This window comes from Dysidea avara, chromosome 6 (assembly GCF_963678975.1).
Source record: "Dysidea avara chromosome 6, odDysAvar1.4, whole genome shotgun sequence".
NCBI classification, from domain to species: domain Eukaryota; kingdom Metazoa; phylum Porifera; class Demospongiae; order Dictyoceratida; family Dysideidae; genus Dysidea; species Dysidea avara.
This window is the reverse complement of record NC_089277.1, coordinates 14,933,832-14,949,665: the sequence shown is the minus strand read 5'-3', so window position 1 is coordinate 14,949,665 and position 15,834 is coordinate 14,933,832. Positions and strand designations below refer to the sequence as shown.

The 15,834-nt window shown below is 37.3% G+C and overlaps 1 protein-coding gene and 1 long non-coding RNA gene across 4 annotated transcripts; one reads left to right on the top strand and one right to left on the bottom strand.

Moving 5' to 3' along the window:
- Positions 1-3,631: 3,631 nt before the first annotated feature.
- On the bottom strand, positions 3,632-10,796 carry LOC136258171 (L-sorbose 1-dehydrogenase-like). The gene is made up of 2 exons (XM_066051491.1): positions 10,695-10,796; positions 3,632-5,630 (listed from the first exon to the last, which is right to left on the bottom strand). Exon 2 carries the CDS (start codon positions 5,627-5,629, stop codon positions 3,821-3,823), a length of 1,809 nt encoding a protein of 602 aa, XP_065907563.1. The 5' UTR covers position 5,630; positions 10,695-10,796; the 3' UTR covers positions 3,632-3,820.
- Positions 10,797-13,745: 2,949 nt separating this feature from the next.
- On the top strand, positions 13,746-15,313 carry LOC136257859 (uncharacterized). 3 transcript variants are annotated; one of them, XR_010702217.1, is made up of 10 exons: positions 13,746-13,793; positions 13,942-13,985; positions 14,036-14,210; positions 14,265-14,300; positions 14,432-14,540; positions 14,591-14,731; positions 14,782-14,862; positions 14,914-15,001; positions 15,055-15,123; positions 15,175-15,313. It is a non-coding gene; the product is annotated as an uncharacterized lncRNA (long non-coding RNA). The 3 variants fall into 3 exon arrangements; XR_010702215.1 differs by having other exon boundaries at positions 14,356-14,540; XR_010702216.1 differs by having other exon boundaries at positions 14,265-14,304; positions 14,356-14,540.
- Positions 15,314-15,834: the final 521 nt, after the last annotated feature.

The following is a 15,834-nucleotide window of genomic DNA, read 5'->3' as shown; positions in this document are numbered from 1 at the left end:
AAGGCATTTCATTTTTCCAAACTCATCTACTTATTCGCACCAACAAAGTTTCTACTCCAGAACAATTACAGATTGGAACAATTTACCATTAAATGCGACAACATTGCATGAGAAAGTAATGTGTGGAACTTGATAACTCATTTTTGTAACTGCGTAGCTAAATATTATAATTGAATTGTAACATTTTTTCCTGGGAGTTTCAGTTGTGCTGTCTGCCCAGTAACAACAATTATAATAAGTAATAATAATAATGTGCTGAGAATCCACTAAATATATCAAGAAAGTATGAGAATTTTGGTATAACACCTATTATGAAACCTATACGTCTGCATGATCTCCTGCAGACAGATACGTATGGTTTTATATTATTAGTGTGAACAGTGTAGCTAACTTACAAATTAACAAACCCCTACTGAGTCTATTGTAATAATTTTCATACACCTATTACAGATATTTCATTGTTATAGCATTTCTTAAAAGGGATGAATTTCTGTGAAAAAATAATGTAACTCCCTAACTGCCCTCACCACTTCAGAGATATAGATGTCTAGAGAACAGGAAACAACACATTAATGAATGTTGGTCTAAATGCAGTTTCTGGAAATCTCATAAAACTGCATGCCTTATGACCTTTTTGCCTTCATTGCTCAGCTGTGATGTAGTTAGCAAGATTGCTCTCTATTAGAATATCTTGATCATTTGCTCAGCAAAGTTGCAAAAGTATTTAGTTGTTAATAATAAAGTTATAACTTCAATGTATAGTCTGTTCCCACCCCAGAATGTATACAGTAGGCAGGATCCAAAATATTTTAGTTTAATTATAATTATAGCTGTACAAGTGCTGACAAGAGCTTCAGTAATTCATTCTATTATCCCCAGAAAAAGGATGGAGTAATAGGTTGTTTGAGTGCTGTAATAGAGTCTATCCATGCAGAGTAAAACCATTTGGAATCATGTGACAACAGACAACATGTGATCAAACTGTTTTTAGCACCTGTTGCAGTTGTGGTAGAATATAGTCATGATGTAGCAGATTGTTGGCCTACCTGCATTTCGCGAATGTTCATGCATGGTAAAACAACAAACACAAAACCTGTGTATCCATGCATTGTCGCATCAGCTGGCCTGAGGGAACCTAGACAATGAAAAAGAAAGAGTCATCTAAACTCAATGAATAGGGAAAAGGAGGAAAATTAACAGTAGCTGTTTCAAGCTAGAGCTGACATGCTACAGAGCTCTGAGACTACAGTTGTAATACTGTATTTTATAGCCCAGAAACAGGAGTTTAGCAGAAAAGTAATAATAGATGAATGCAGAGATGCTCAAACCAGACTTGTGTAATTTCCTTAAACCAGTGCATGGTCAACCCAATGGGAGTACATTTACCCACAGTATTAATATTTGAATATATAAGTGAATGGAATCAGTGGACATGTGAATTACGTTACTATGTGAAATTGCTGTACTGAGCAAGAAGGGGCTGCACTGCAAGAAGGTTTGACAGAGGTAGAATTAATGAAAAATAGAAATTTTAAGTTTGATTAGGGATCATAGAAATAAAATGTAGTGAAACAAGCCTACACCTGCAGATACACTATATAGTTGACATTTGATCCCTTATGTGCCATGCAAAGCTAGGGATTAAATTTTCACAAGTATGGTGACCTCGATCGATCCCTACGTTTTGACTACTTTTATTGTAACAAAGTCATTCATGACTGGTGAACCCAACGGTTAACTTGTGCATATCACATGACAATAAATAATTCACCTGTGCATTATAATCACACAATTCCTGTACAGTACACAATACGTATGTGGCCTACGAAAACAGGGCATGTGGGCACAAACTACACCCCATCGCACTACAGGCCATATCTCAGTGCTGGAACATGATATTTGCATTCTGTAACTTGCATCATATACAGCCAATTTTACTAGGTGCTAAAAATGTCATTGCCATAGTCTATAGGTATAAGTGTTATGAGTCAAGGAAGTTTGAAAAAGTAGGCAAAAATTGTGTGCCCACATACCCTGTTTTCGCTGGCCCAGTTACATAATGTAACAAGTATAAGGAGAAGTTAGGAATTTTAAGTTCAATTAGGGATCACAGGCATAAAAAGTAGGTTGCCTATGCCTGCAGATATACTATAGCTAGTGGTCAACATTTAATCCCTATATATATACCCAATGACTGAACACTTGACAGTATCTTTCTCTGAGTGGCAACAATGTTTCTAAATGATCCAAAGATGAGCATTGCTGTACATGGGAGGCATTGCCAGTAATAGTGTATTCAAAGTGATAATTATACCTGAGTTAACTAAAAAACTATAACATTACCACCAAGAAATAATGACATCCAATCCACTGTAAGGTAAAAAGATTACATTTTACTGCACTAGTATTATACTGATTTGGTGCCTGTGTGATAGATAATGATCAATGTTGAAAGTCAATATACTCATGTGGGCTACAGAGATAAGCTGAAATTTAAATATCAGAAACAGGACAGCAACAGCAGCAGCAGCAGCAGCAGCAATTTTGCAACTGGATGCTGGAGAAAGTCTAATTTACTGTAATAGGGGAGCCATTTTAGCCAGGTAAATGCACTGCCACTGTATATATCATTGTGACACCAAATCTACCATGCCATGTGGTCTAAAACAACAATGTGAATTGTGAACTAAAGCGTAAAACAGATCTACAAATGATAATCATTGCAACATGCTCCCATAATTATAAAGACTGTATGTCAGTGAGATGTCCTTAATGACTTAATGACATTATTCATATTTGAAACATAGTCCGTTAAAAGGGTTCTGGATTATAACTGAATGTGTGGCTATGAGACATGGCATTGCACCATTCAGAGCATCTTAAAGTTTGGAGGTGATAAGGTGAACACACTGAGGAGCCACTAACCACAATTGGCACATGATACTGGGAAGCTTGAAGCAACAGCAATTGACTCACTGCAAGGAACAATTGATAACTGGTATTAATGTGAGAGTGCAGCATGAAGCAACACTAAGGTGTATACTGAATATTGATATTATGGCATGTGCTGCACTAAACATACAGACACAGCCTATTTAGGAGCCAAGCATAATGGCAGCACATAGCTGTACCACAAGTCTTAGTGCTTGCTATGGAAATACTCTAATAGAGCAGTCAGTAATCCATTAACAGTTAGTATTATATAAGCTGCCAAATAAACAGCTCATTTGTAGGCAATTTTGAATCACAGGCTTAAACAATACAATACTATTATGATCATAATAATGCTCGATATTTATGTCTCAGTTCTTATTGCACTTTGCAATAATAGTAACTTTTAGCTAGCCTGTGACTCAAACTTGCCTATGGATGAGCTGTTTATAATTTTTATTTGGCAGCTTAATGTAATGAGTGTTAATGGGTTACTGACTGTTCTATTAGAGTATTTCCATAACCAGCGCTTATTTGTTTTAGCACTACAGCATAGCATGAGTAAAATTAAAAGCATAATATAGGCTGGTGCCTAGCTGTAGAGGAGATAATATGCAGTCATCCAGTTAGCTAATGCCCAGTTGTATGCAGGCGTGCATGCACAATTGCAAAGATGACTAAATTCTAGTAGTGCCATCAATTAACTTTTATATAATTTCAATAATGTTGATAAGATACAAAATATATCAGCAACAATATAAACAGAAAAGGGATGCATTCACAAAAAAATCTAGAAGCAAAAGTACAGTTGTGAATAAAAGGGATATAACAATACAGTATTATCTGCTCACAAAATACATTAGTGAATGAATTTACAGCCGTAATCCAATTAATGTTTTATTTTGCTCCAGTCAGCCTTTATCATATCAGCAGCTTTCTCAGCTATCATAATTGTTGGGGCATTAGTGTTTCCAGATGTGATTCGAGGCATTATGGAAGCATCAACCACTCGTAGTCCTTCAACGCCTTTCACTCTTAACCTTGGATCAACTACTGTACTAGGATCATCCACTGATCCCATCTTACATGTACTAACTGGGTGGTACACAGTCATTACAGCTGCTTTAATGATCCACTCCCAAAATTCATCAGTACCATACTCAAATGGTGACTTAGCTGTTTCAGCAGCCAGCCTTACTCCTTTACTATAAAATGCAGAAGTATTAGCAATCTCTAACGTAACCTTGATTCCGCGTTTCAGGACTTCTAAATCATGAGGGTCTTCTAAGTAATGAGGATCAATTATTGGACTGTCAAACGGATGGGTGGTGTTTAGATAAAGTTTACCAACACTTTTAGGCTGTAGTAGAGTTGGCAAAACTGCATAACCTAATTCAGTTATTTCACCAGCGTTAGGTCCAAATACTTGTTGCAGCAATGGCAAGTTGAGTCCCAGTGGATCTGCCTCTATACCAATGCCACCAAGAAAATGGAACTGGAGATCAGGATAGGGTAAGTCCTTATCATTAACACCCGAGTCTAGGAATGCTAAAGCTTCAGCTGGGCCCGTTGAAAATGGACCAGTTCCAAATGCATAATACTGAAATGTGTTGTAGATATTATTGATGGTCAAAGCACTTAGTGTTTTATCATAACGATCACTTTCAGGGGTGGCAACAAATGTTAAGAAAATTAAAATGTGGTCATATAAAGTTTTACCAACTGGAAGATCAACTTTAGTTTCTATTGCAGCTTCCTTGAGATGTGATGAAGGTCCTATTCCTGATAACATTAAAATGTGTGGAGAACCAATAGATCCAGCTGATAAGATTACTTCTCGTTTAGCTTTTACACTACCTTCAACATTGCTTGGTTCTTGTATATAACTAACACCAACTGCTTTGTTATCCTCAATAATCACCTTCCTTACTGTTACACCAGTTCCAATATGAAGATTACTCCTACCCATTATTGGATGTAGGAAGGCAGTAGCTGTGCTACATCTTTTGCCATTTCTTATCGTCATTTGTCCAATAGAAAATGCAAATGGTGACTCCCCATTATAATCTCCTACTCTATAACCCAGTTCTCTTCCTGCCTCTACAAAAGCCTTAGCAGCTACAGTAGAATATGGCGGATAACTGACTGTAAGTGGACCACCTGTTGAGTGGTACTTGCTGTCTTCTTCAAGTTGTGAATCTTCTGATTTAAGAAAGTACGGTAGTACGTCATCAAATCCCCACCCATCAGCTCCCATGTCAGCCCAAGTGTCATAATCTGCTGGACTACCTCTGACATATAACATTGCATTCAGTGAACTGGAACCACCCAATACCTTGCCTCTGGGCCATGATGATCGTTGGTCAATGAGTGCAAAGCATGTGTCTTTTTGTGGAACACTTTTAAATTGCCAATCAACATCGGTACGTTGAAGGTAGAAAAATCCATTGGGTATGTGTATGTTAGGTTCAGTATCAACAGGACCAGCTTCCAATAGTAACACTGTAGTATTGGGATCTTCAGTTAACCTGTTAGCTAGTACACATCCAGCTGATCCAGCCCCAACTATGATGTAGTCATATTCAACATCTGGTGAGAATGTGTTAATATGGACTGGACCACTATTCCTCATCCACTGGTACACTATCACTGAAATGATCACTACCAGTATCAACATGAATAACTGACACTTCCCCATCCTGTAGAATAACATCAGTACCATAAGGTCACTTTATATACAGATAGCTATTTAGATACATACTCTTACTACTGTATACGCTATATTATATATATCTAGGCAATGCCAACTTTAAAAGCTAGTTTTCACATATCTCTTACTGCACTGATGGCCAAGATAATAACATTCATATCCTACTAAAAATGCTCTTGACAATCATTCCATGCTGGAACCCTTTTGTCTTCTGCACTTTGCACACTTACAGGAGTGCACAGTTAAATGTCTTATCACTATTGCAAACATTATCTCTATATACAATGCACCATGAGTGCTGAGCACTTCAAATACAAGCATGGATTAGTTAAAAGAAGTATATTGCTATACAACTGACACACATTTTTTACTATAGCTGCATGGCCCACCATGCAACTAATATCAGTGTCAATGATTTGATGACCACATTATAGTCAGGCTATTGTTGTGTGAAATTACTCATGTGGCTTGGATTGGTGGTTGAGATAGGTCGCACAAACGTGTTACACTGAACTAGCCTCTTTTGTATGCAATGTGTGGGTACAACTTGGGTAAGTAAAATTCTAGGACAAAAGGAATGGGAGAACAGGAAATGGGAACCAATGGAAAATATCTGACAAAGGTCATTATGTCAATATACAAGTTGGATTTTAAGGCACAATGTTTTTTTGCAGCATTATTGGATCCTTCCACTAAAACAATCAAAATACTTTAATAGAGCAGTCAAAAATGTTTTGTACTCCCAGTAAGAAGTGGGAGAATACAACAGTATGTTTGTCAATCTGGAGTGGTTTCATGACTGTTTAGAGTCCTCATCAGAGTTACTCATCAGAGCCACTCCAGTTTGACAAGCATACAGCAGCTGCCACATGCACCATCATGTGATAAGCCTCTTTGAAGTGTAATGGTTGAAAGTTTTATGTTTATGGTTTCAAGGGAGTATCTAGCTTTCAGTTAGTGCAGCCCTAATCTTTGCCAGTTGTGTTCACAGGTGTGAGATGTCCCTCTGGTAGGATATCTAACAAACCATTTTTGATTGCTCTATTAGAGTATTGCAACCATTTTAGTGGAAGGATCCAACAATGCTTCCTCTGTATTGACATGATGACGTTCATCATGCTTTTCCAATGGTTATTCCTGTTTCTGCTTTCCATTCCTGTCCTGTTCCCATTTTCCTAGAATTCTACTTGCCTGTGTACCTCTTAGGGGCAAATTCCAGCTACTTTGGCTCATGCCTAGACTGCATGTTGCTGGGGATCAAGTCACCATTGGCATGAGTTTGGGATTTTTTTCCTCCTGTTTTAACAAGCTTTAAGCTTTTTCACAGGTCCTAGCATTCACAGAACAATTGCAATGAAAATAGCTACTTTCAAAGCTGTATAAAAACCATACGCTCTTTACTATTGCATCCATCCCAAGTATCTTTTAGGGGTACTTATCTTTTTTTCTGAAAGTTAATGTCATTTGTATTCCAACAAAAACATTCAGTTATACCACTCCAAGTTAATTTCTTGTGTATCTTCCTTATTTTTTTGGCATGGCAATGGGTGGAAAGTTCCATTATCCATTACACTTTTGTACAAGTGTATCTAGCTACCTACATGACTACAATAATTTTTTCATGGACTCAGTATGTGGTCTAAAACTCATAAAATACAGTTAGTCTAAGAATTTTTAGAGCAATCATGCAGGTAGTAGATGAGCCAATAATTCATGTTCTTCTGCCTACCCCTCTTATAGTCCCACATGGCCAGACCACTTTTTCTCGGCACGACACTTATTGATTACATTATAAGTACCTGCTTGAAAAAGGGTCTGGGAACAACTGAATTGACAAGTTGTTCTTGCTTAATTTGTCAGTGCCACCTGGAATTACATACATAAATCGGCATCAATGCCACCTCTGCCAGCCACACAAGAGTTAGATTTGGGAGCAGGCGCACCATACAACTGCTGCTTTAAAATCGTTATCTACACAAACGTGTATAGGTAACAAGAACAAGTTGTCAATTCAGTTTTTCCCAGACACTTTTCAAGCAGATGCTTAAAATGTAATTGATTGAGAAAAAGTGGTCTGGCCACACGAGACTACCCCCTCTTACACAAACACATAAGCAAACTTCTTATTTAGCTGCCCTCATTAAAATGATTTAGTTTACTTGTTCATTGCAACCTAATGTCCTTATAGTATGACTTTAATTAATGCACATGTCTTGTTATTATGCATGCACAACAATTAAGTATGTGGGTGAGTTCAATGTAAACAGCTCAGGCTATGATCTCAATAAATTTGAAAACTAGTCCACACAGCAGCTATTACTTGTGTACAAGTGTAATAACATGTGAGTAATAGTTGCTAAATCTGCCACTGCTATAGGTTCAATTACATTATGCCATTTGCGTTCAGTATCACAATTGCACCAATCAGGATTTTGCCCTACATGATATTTTGATCTTCTGTAAGTGGCATAGTATCTGCAATTGCCACAAGTGTTCAAACTCTAAAATGCAACAAGCGTATTTTATATAACAATGTTTGTATTCGCAGGGCAACAGTAAAGGAAAGGATTAAGATAGCCCTTAGGATTTATGTGGTAAAGGGAAATGAGACAGGTAGCTATATCATGGGCTGGAAATTTTTATCTACCATCCTCTGAAGCTGGTCAAGCACAAACAAGTCCACACATAGCATCTAGTATGCTATTATAGGCTAGCAATGTTGTACAGTATCTGAATTGAGTGGAGTAAAGTCCGATATTTAAAGGATCTTTTAATCACATCAACCTTATAGCTAGGGTACTTTATTGGCTTTGACACAAATTGACAGTGGCTTCAGAAGCAGTATGATTGTAAAACTTGAGATGGAATAATACTATTAAAGGTGTTTATGGGATGTTCAGTGCGTATATATCAACTGCAAAAGCATCTTTGATTGCCACAGTGCTGTGCATGCGGAGGTGCTGCGGTTGTGGTTACCAGCACTAGAATGTGACCTTATATGGTCTCGTCCTGACAGCTATACTGAACAATAATAGACCACTTTATTCAAAAAGGCATGAGGAATTTAATTAAGGATTGGCAATATAATGTCTGGAGTACATATGTTCTAAGCCACACACTGCATGATTCCCATGGTTCCCATACAAATTTGTATGTTTGTTGAAAGTGTCTTACAGACTTACAGTTCCTTGGATTGAAATGAAACTTAGACATAGGGTTTACCACCTATAGAACTACCAACTGGCACAGAGTGAAAATAGCATGTTCATAGGTAAAGATATGGCTTCAAGAATATAGTACATGTTGTGGTGAAAAATAAGCATTAGTCATAGAAACGCTTGCTGAAAAGATAGTATCCAGTTCTACAAGCCTTAATCAATCCTAAATGACAGTGCAGTAAAGGAGATACTTTGCCCTGTTACTAGATACTTTGCTGGGGTCTGTAACTTACTGTGATAATTGATTTTGGTTAAAACTGCTATCCTGTGTAGTCTGTGGCAATGCTAATGTGAGTGTGTCAGTAGTAATAAAGGTTGAATTTTATCAAGTCATGTAGTGTAACAGGTAATCGATGACTAGTTTTCATATCAAAATGATCACAGTGCAGCAAGCATTATAACTACACTAGTACTGCTGTTATGTGTTCAATGGTTTCCCTTGCTAATGTAAAACAGTATTTGCAATGCTTCAGAACACTTTAACAGGGTGATAAAGGAGTGTTTATTACCCATATGAAGAAGTTGTTACATGAAACGGACATAATTTGGCTTAACCACAGAACACTGTAATTTTTGCAAACTAACCTGCAGAACTAATTCACAGTGCTTTTGTTTCATTGTAACACTAATTTAGTGAAGGTTGTCAAGACATCGAAATACCTTGTAGCATTCCCTTCCAAATATTCTCCATTCAATTCGCCATAGAAACAGTAAGTGATTTTCAATCTTAAAATGACACATTTAAATTTCCTCTGGTTTCCTTCTGCTATAGCTCATCTTAATCGCTATTCACTGTTCTTTCCAAATCTGGTTTGGAATCTGAGGTATCTATCACGTGTCGTGGGTTATTACGCCTTTTGTTGCAAGCCCCAAAATGCCCAATACAAAATGTATAGAGAAATTTGCTACACCCGGTTGGTTTAGGCCATTTTCACATGCCTAAATTTCCGTGAATTGGACTTCTTTTGGTATCATTGTACACGCAGAGAGTTGCTCTACACGTATCAAATTCGGAAAGTTACTAAACAGACTCGAGGTAAGCGGTACACAATAAGTAATTTAAAATTTTAATGGTTTTTCAATTGAAATGTATGGGATATGCCTGTTCCAGCTGGCATTTTTGCTATCGACAAAAGTATAGCAAATGTCCGCAGAATTCTTGATATGTATGCACACAAATTATTACCACTGAGTGCACTCATACAAGCAATGAGCACGGCTCTGATTGACCTTGTCAGTTATCCCTATAGACCATAACTGCATTAGTGAAACTAGTTTCATAGACTTGTGGCAAAGCATAGTCCAAAAAATAACATTTTTCAAGAAGGAAATCTGATCTGCCATAGCACTCCAGTGATTATATGCAATAGCTAATTTATTATCCAATAAACATTCCATGCATGGCTTAATTCTGGTAAAGTGGTCTGTAATAATTCTGACAATTTTAGTATGACAGCTACTGATTGAAAGGTAAAGGGCACTTAGTCAGTAGAGGTATTTATTTATTTATTTATTATTTATTGTTACTGGGCAGACGGAAATTGCCGGGGGCGATCAACACCCCAAAGAAATCACACACACATAAAATATACGGCAGCAAACAATTAGATAGACAATAAGTATGTTTTCTGATTCTATGACAGATAGTCTACTGGCAAGCTGTTCCAATCTTTGATTGTTCTTGGAAGGTATTAATCGAGGTATTAATGCAACGCCAATCAACCCAACACAGAAGACGCGACAATTTACTGATGTAGCCGGCTATGTTATAGCGCGAGGCTAGCCACTAACGTATTATACTGAGTCCATAAGCAAGTCATGTATAATAAACTTACTTGTGTGGTCCCAGATCGCACAGTCCGAATGGCCACAAACTGGCTAGGCGAGAGTAGGGCGTTGCCTGCTTATAATTGGCAAGTCACGCCGCGTGCTTGATTAAGTCGCGTGCTTGATATGCGCGGCCGGCCCGCCTTACACACTAAAAACAAGTGCGGTATAATTAACACGTCCCCAGTTTCAGCACACTACACATGTGCTCATATAGCACACAAATGTGTTCATTGTGCACAACATGTGTTGAAATAGCATACTTAAAATATCACATGTGAAATTTAGTAGTGAATTGCTCTGCCACAATCCTCACTACTTTTAGTAGTGAACGTCACTACTTGGTGGTCAATGTAGTGACGTTCACTACAAAAGTAGTAGTGAACGTCACTACACAAAAATAGTGAGTATTGTGGCAGACATTAGTAGTGACGTTCACTATATAGTTTGTTTTTACTGTGGTTAAAACAGCACACTGATCAACTTGAAAACAGCACACTGGCATGTCAAATTAACACGTTAATGTGTTGTTTTAGCACACTTCCATTTTTAGCACACCGTATACATATACCGTGTTACATGTGCTAAATTAGCACAAATAGAGTAGCACATGCATGTGCTGAAACTGGGGACATTTTGGTGTGTTGTATTAACACACCAGTTTTTACTGTGTAGGTCCTAATAGTGTGAGAGAGGCCATGCATTCATATATGTACTACATCTAATGGCCACAGGTGTTTCAGTGTAGGTAAGTCAGAAGAGGAAATTGATGGCTGTGCATGCATGTTCTGCATTCTTAGAATATATGTTTACTATATAGCCTATAGTACTAGTGTACTACGCATCCATGGCAATGGGCCATCATGTAATCGTCTACTTTACCATTTGGGCACGGATTAGGGTGCATGAACACAGTAGGCAGAGCGTTTACCATGGTGAGTATGTATTCACCCAACACTTCAAAGTGTTGGATTAGGGTGCATGTTGTCATAGTTAATTAGTCTTTAACTGATCTGTATGATTCCAAACAAAAACTGCAGTCAGCACATTCAGTTTGTGATAGTGCAATAATATGTAATAATTGCAATGTTCATATATGCAAGTAATTACGTCATGCATAGTCATGCACATTTAAAGCCATAAGGTGTTCATAGTAAATCTGCATCTATATAAGTGACATCAATTACTTGTGATGCAATTAAATACACACCCAGTATACAGTCAAATTAAGCCTCAATACCTGTCCATGCTGTTGTGTGCCATATTGAATATGATCACTTTAATTTGACACCTTAACTAAGAATGATGGAAAATCATTAAGTGAAAATTAAAATTTAAACATGCAAAATTATGACAATGTTTGTTTAATCCAACACCTTCCTTTAACATAATGGATTGTATGGCATCGAGGATGACAATAACTACATACCATACGGGCATTGGATATTACTAATAAGCATTGTATACCGGTATCACTGTGAAAAAAGAGGAATATAATATGGTATATCTAATGGCTTAAACTATACAAATAATCTCAGTATAGCCTTGCATTATACTAACTATCTTATACTTTAGTATAAACCCCATCTTATATTATGGGAAACAGATTATACTTTAGTTTAATACACATTCTTTGTATGGCTTTGTTTACTTAACTAAATGTGATAACTTTTTAGCTTCACCATTATTGTCTCATTTTTAGCTTCACCATCTCATTATCACCATCTCATGTGACTTAAGGTTTTTTTTACTGTACCAAACAAAGTCATGATGATTTTACAATAAGTAGCTACACTTCTGTTAATCACTATAGCTAGCTAACTATAGCTATAGCTTCAGTTTGTTGTGATAATTTCATACACACACATTTTCATACAGCAAAGCATATAATACCAGTAAAATTAATTATTCAGTCTAAGAGCCATACAAATCTAGAGTTTCTTGCACAGTTAGCACAGCTGCAAAAGTTCGTAGTAATGCTTGTTTTAAAATTGAAGGGGAGCGCATGCGTATTACTGATGCAATTAAGTCGCCATCTTTGTCGCTATTGTTGTATCAGAGGTTGTAAATGTGAGTGATACGACGGTGTATCTCGCGGAGAGAGTGTACGCGATCGGCGCCATCGTCCAATGAGCCACGATGATAGTTATGGACCACAACTGTACATCCCTGCTGGCTGTAGTGGTGAAGTGGCGCCGCCAAGTGGACCAGTGGCGTAGCCAAACCCGGGCAAGCCAGGGCATTGCCCTGGCATCAGACTTCTTTGCCCCACCATCAGCTCCTAGAGTAATTATAAAGACGTGGGCTGGATAGCTCGAGATTTTGCTAAAGTTAGCTACTTAACTAATCACTGCACAACTTATACAATACTCACCGTGCCATTTTCGCCGATGGTTTCCTTCTTTTTGAACAGAGATGGGGTTATCCAAGGGATTTTCCCTACGAGTAACTTGATTGTGCACAAATAGAGGAGGCAATAAATAGAAGCAAGATCACGTGATTACAAAAAACCGCGCAGCATTGTGGCAAGGACTGAAAGACAAAGAATTGATTTCACTATAGTGGGCTGGATTACATTTGGATTAAGTGATCACGGTAGCTATTGGTGTGGTCAAAACTCGGGAGGCAAAGCAGTCTAGAGGTATTTGTGAAATTAGCACCCATCTATCCGTGTGGATACTGCTCAGTTCAAATGGTATGGAGTACTTGTTCAGTCAGCAATTCTTTTCTTTTTGTTTCCACTTTTCTAGACTAACAACTGTAGTGGCAGAGCATAGTCATCACGTGATAGAGCGCCTCGTGCTTTAATTCAAGAATCTTTGTAGTCTGGTATTAAGACACATGTAGCTAGATGTATGTAATATGTTAGAAGGCCAATAGCTAGCTAGGCGTTCGCTTCTATTAGGTTGATATTAGTCATCTTGCATACAGTAGTGTAGGATGATACATAATGCATTTTAAAATTTTTATATTGATGTCCATATGAAGATGGCATGTGTACGTGTGTTGCATGGGAAATGGCTTGCCCAGGCATGGCGAAAAGTCTGGCTACGCCACTGAAGTGGACAATTCCTTCGATGGCAGCAATCAAAAACAGCTCTAGATGAGTAAGTATTAGACTAAAATGATAGCTTGTACGATAGGTTTAGCCGTATTAAATTGTTTATTGTGTATTGTATAACAATGGCCTGCAAATGATTCAACTTTGGTGTTGCTGTGTACGTATTACATGTTTTATATCCTGTTATATCTCAGCTTATGGCGGATGACGAGTGGACACAGTTCATCAGCCATCAACGGTAAGAGTATGCATGGTCTGCTCTTACGATTTTGTATATTATCTCTTCAGAGGTACAGTTTCTTGTCGAACCTCTTAGTTCTACAGGCTGTCAGTGTACAATATCTGCAGTGTTAGTTTCCTTCAATGGCAGCTGCTTCCTTTAAAGAATCTGGTAGTGACCATATGTGGACAGTTTTGTTCTTTTTTCACGGAGTTGTTCAACGTCATCTAATTACTTACAGCTGTAAGTGCATTAAGCCTGATTGTGTTTTTATTCATTTTCTTTTCAATGGGGTAGGAATTACAGACTTGGTGATTCTTATTGCTAACATCTGTAAGTAAGTACACTGAGAGTGTCCAGTATACAATTTATATTTACCTTCGTTTAGGTTTGTGGAAACTGGTCTCATTTCTTCTGGGAACCGGTCTCATTTCTTCATGTTTTTCACTACTTTTTATCAACAGCTGACGGCTGCTACCTTGTCTGGCACTGTAAATGAGTTGAGTGCTTTCAAGTACCTGTTTTGTCTTGTTTGTCCTTATTTCACTGATCATGCTCGTATTGCTAACAAAAGTAAGTTCACTGAGAGTATGGAAATTATATTATATTTAGTCTTGTTTCAGTTGTACTTAGTGGTTACAAGATTCTTGGACTTGGTTATGAGTGTATCAGATGCTTCTTGTGAGCTTACGTAACACGTTAGCCCAACAAAGTCACATGCTAAGTGGCTGTTTTATGTCTGGTTAGACTCACTGATAACACCTGTAAGTACACCAAATAATCCATAATATGAATTATGTTTGCCTCCATTTAGGGTTGTGAGACCTGGTCTTATCAGACTTGTCTTAGATGTACATGGATTGTCGGTCTCAGTTTTAAAAGATTGTTACAAACTGTAAGTATAATGGTTGTTCAGTATACGCATTATATTTACGATCTTTAATAGAGTTGTGGGACCTAGCCACCATTCTACATGGTAATACTAGGTTTCCAGACAAGGTCGTGGTTTTATGAGATTCTTATTGTTACAAACTGTAAGTCCAACGATTATCCAGAATACACATTATATTTACCATCTTTGTATTAGAGCTGTGGGACAGTTCTACCAGATGACTAACAGATTGTCACAGAGTTCTATATAGTGATGATAATACAGGTAATTTGTAATGGAACTTGTGAATTGTATTTACTGCCTTACCTTCTGCAGTTGGATAAAGACTGATAAATGACGAAATTGATTTGATACTGCCATGGCCAAGGAGACATTGATTTACTAGCTGTACCTATTGTGGTTTTAACATATTTACAGAATTAAATTCATTACAAATATAATTATAGAAATTATTTAATTAAGGTAGCCACAGATTATAGGAAAGTAAAAAGTACAGTAGTATAGTAGCCAATATATGGTTGAAATAGGCTTAGTATAGTCTGATAATACACCGCAGTATACTAGTGATTTAATCTCTAATATATGACTGTCTTAAATGTATTCAATAAGCTTGTTATAGTAAAGTCCTAATCTAATAATATTATGCTGTACTATTTCATTCCAATACTAACATAATAAGACTGTTATATACCTTATTATTCTGAGCTTTTTTCACAGTGTATGTCAGATCACTCAGATTACAGAGGTATGTATGTAACTTGATAATCTAGCATGCAACCTTACTAAGTTAGCACAACTGAATATTCGGCATGTCATTCAGCCAGTTCATATACAACTGTAGGGCATAACTGCATGAAACTATTATACATTGTATACCCTGTTTGTAAATGTATACACATTTGTCCACACCAATTTAATTTCTGGTCTTCCCATGAATATTTGAGTGTTATATCAACCTTTCTTTATTATATAGCA

Coding starts and splice junctions, on each gene's coding strand:
- LOC136258171 (XM_066051491.1), bottom strand. CDS start 5,629: ATGGGGAAGTGTCAGTTATTCATGTTGATACTGGTAGTGATCATTTCA.